This window comes from Halyomorpha halys, unplaced genomic scaffold (genome assembly GCF_000696795.3).
Source record: "Halyomorpha halys isolate HHAL.00 unplaced genomic scaffold, Hhal_1.1 Scaffold1210.1, whole genome shotgun sequence".
In the NCBI taxonomy this organism is placed as follows: Eukaryota; Metazoa; Arthropoda; class Insecta; order Hemiptera; family Pentatomidae; genus Halyomorpha; species Halyomorpha halys.
This window is the reverse complement of record NW_027115484.1, coordinates 1-3,262: the sequence shown is the minus strand read 5'-3', so window position 1 is coordinate 3,262 and position 3,262 is coordinate 1. Positions and strand designations below refer to the sequence as shown.

At 32.3% G+C, this 3,262-nt stretch overlaps 1 protein-coding gene across 1 annotated transcript; it reads left to right on the top strand.

Annotated features, from left to right (window-relative positions):
• Positions 1 to 18: 18 nt before the first annotated feature.
• Positions 19 to 2,726, top strand: LOC106688815 (uncharacterized). Its single transcript, XM_014433462.3, has one exon. It carries the CDS (start codon positions 295 to 297, stop codon positions 2,635 to 2,637), a length of 2,343 nt encoding a protein of 780 aa, XP_014288948.1. The 5' UTR covers positions 19 to 294; the 3' UTR covers positions 2,638 to 2,726.
• Positions 2,727 to 3,262: the final 536 nt, after the last annotated feature.

Genomic DNA, 3,262 nt, shown 5'->3' with positions numbered 1-3,262 from the left:
TTTTTTTGTCTATTTTAGTTATTTTCTAGTTATTATTGTTTATTTTAGTTATTATTAGTTACTTATTCAGTTTTAGTCTTTTATTATAGCGATATTGTTGTGTTTTGTTTACTTTTTTTTATTGTTTTAAGTTACTTATTCAATTTTAGTGTTTTAGTGTTTTATTATAGGTTATTAGTGTTTTATTATAGTTTATAAGTGTTTTATTATAGTTTATTACTGTTTTATTATAGTTTATTAGTGTTTTGTTATAGTGTATTGTTTTACTTATTCAGTTTTAGTGTTAATATAGTTATGGCTAGTGCAAACAATTTTAAGTTTGAATGCAACGTATGTGGCAAAACATTCACCACAAACTATAATTTAAAAAGACATATAAAAACTGTTCATGGCACTCCATATAGTTGTGAACCTAAAAGAATTTCAACCTACAAGTGTGGATTATGTGATGGAAGTTTTGAAACTCTTAGTAATTTTAATGATCATATTGTTAGTGGACATAATATTACAATAAATAATTCCACTCTACAATTTGATAATCAAGACGAATTTTTGAAGTGGAAAAAGACAGTGGAAGAAGAAGAAACAGCTTCCTATGTCCAAAGACATGCTGCTTATTCGACCAAACAATATCGTGTTACAGATTATTGTTGTAACAGATCTGGGAACTATAGGACAGCAATATCCTCACCATCTAAAAGAGAACGCCATTTAAAAATTCAAGGCTCAAATAAAATAAATAGTTACTGCCCAGCCAAAATTAAAGCCCAATTAGACAAAGATGGGAGTGTTATAGTTAAATATTGTTCTACCCATGTTGGCCACAAATTAGAACTGTGCCATTTGCAACTGCATAAAGATGACAGGAAAGAGTTGGCTTCAAAAATAGCTATGAAGATTCCTTTTGATGCTATAATCGAAGATGTGCAAGCTAATCTGACCGACGATATCAAGAGGAAACATCTCGTGACCAAAACAGATTTGAGAAATATAGTGAGGGATTATTCCTTGGACAGTGAATGCATTAGGAACCCTGATGATGCATCAAGTGTTGAAAGATGGGTTGAAGAACAGGTACAAAGCAATACAAATTGTGTTTTGTTATACAAACAGAATGGCGTCCATTCAGATCAATTTCCTCAATGTAGACCTGATGATTTTATGCTCGCCATCATGAGTGATGCTCAGGCTGATATGCTTAAGAAGTATGGGGGTGACTGTGTATGCATTGATTCCACTCATGGAACAAATGCATATAACATTGAAATGACTACAATTTTAGTACTGGATGATATGCGCCAAGGATTCCCTTGTGCATTTTTTTTCTCCAACCGAAATGATCAATATGCACTAGAGGTATTTTTTAAATCAATTATTAATAAAGTAGGGCAAATCAGCGCCAAAGTATTAATGACAGATATGGCAGAAGTATTTTACAATTCTTGGAAAAATACAATGGGAAATGTGAAGAGATTATTCTGCACATGGCATGTGCAACGTGCTTGGCAAAGAAGACTGAAGGTGGACATCAAAAATGTGGAAAAAAGAAAAGAAATTTCAAAAAAGCTCTTTATTTTGCAAAATGAGGTAGATCTATCAACATTCGAAAGGCTAATGCCTATAATGCTGAATGATATGTGTAATGACGAAGAAACCAGAGAATTCGGCCTATATTTCAAAAGTAATTATATTAAAAATTGCCAATACTGGGCCTACTGTTATAGAATTAATGCTGGAATTAATACTAACATGCATATAGAGAGGCTGCATGGTATTTTTAAATATTTATTCCTTAAAGGAAAAATGGTGAAAAGATTAGATGTGACAATTAATGCTGTGATGCGATTTGTGAATCGCAAACTTTATGACAGGATAATTATTAATCGCAAAGGGAAAGTTACGTACAAATTAAGAAATATCAGAAAAAGGCACAAAAAATCTCTCCTTCTTGACTTCAATAATGTACTAGCATCGTCAAATAACACATGGCTGGTATTTTCACCACTCTCCAAATTTGATGTGTACACAGTGACATTAAATCAATCAGATTGTAATTGTAAACTTGCTTGTAAGCAATGTCGAGCATGTTTACATAAATTCAGTTGCACATGTATAGATAATTGTATTAAATGGAACATGTGTAAGCACATACATTTAGTCTGCCAAAAATTAAAAAAATTTGAGTTATCCCATCATGAGATTCTTTCACCTAACACTGTGAGTAATGCAGAGGAAGAAAACAACAATGAAACCACCTTCATATTATCTTCTCTTAGTAAAGAAACAGAAAATAAAGCTGAATCTAGTAATTCAGTGATTCAGAGGCAACATGACTATCAGCAATCATTCCGTGATATTGTAACTAATCCTGGTTTGACAGAAGAAAATTGGGAGGAAATGGGTAGAATGCTTAAGATATGGAAATCTAAATTTTTTAGTCTTGGAGGGACGCAGAGATTTGTAGCTCCTAAACATATAGACACTAAAAAAAAAATAGATGCTCAGAGAAAATTCAAAATAAAAAAGAAGGAAAAAAACCCAAAGTTGAGATTGAAACCTAACAAAGAAGAGGCAAATTCAATTATTATCGCAGCTCTTATGGACGAACAAGCATCATCATCTACATCTGCCCAGTGAACATTCCTCGATTTCTAGGAACAAAGGTGCCTACTTGGATTAACATTGTTTCTATTTTTGAAAGCTATATTATTATATGTTTAAATTAATTTTGTATTTTTATTGTAGGTTACTCTGTACTATTGAATGTTAACAAGAACTACATCGGAGTTACAGTCAGTGCTGAGAAGAACAGTAGCAAGTAAAATGTATTTTATTTGTGCCAACATTTTAGTCTGAATTGCAGGGCTCACTGTGCAGATGTAGATGATAATGGTTGTTCATCCATAAGAGATGCGATAATAATTGAATTTGCCTCTTCTTTGTTAGGTTTCAATGCCAACTTTGGGTTTTTTATCTTATATTTTCTCCGAGCATCTATTTTTTTTTGTGTCTATATGTTTAGGAGCTACAAATCTCTGCATCCCTCCAAGACTAAAAAATTTAGATTTCCATATCTTAACCATTCTATCCATTTAATTCCTCATTTCTGCTGTCATACCAGGATTAGTTACAATATCACGGATTGATTGCTGAAAGTCATGTTGCCATGACGATGCTAGTACATTATTGAAGTCAAGAAGGAGAGATTTTTTGTGCCTTTTTCTGATATTTCTTAATTTGTACGTAACTTTCCCTTTGCGAT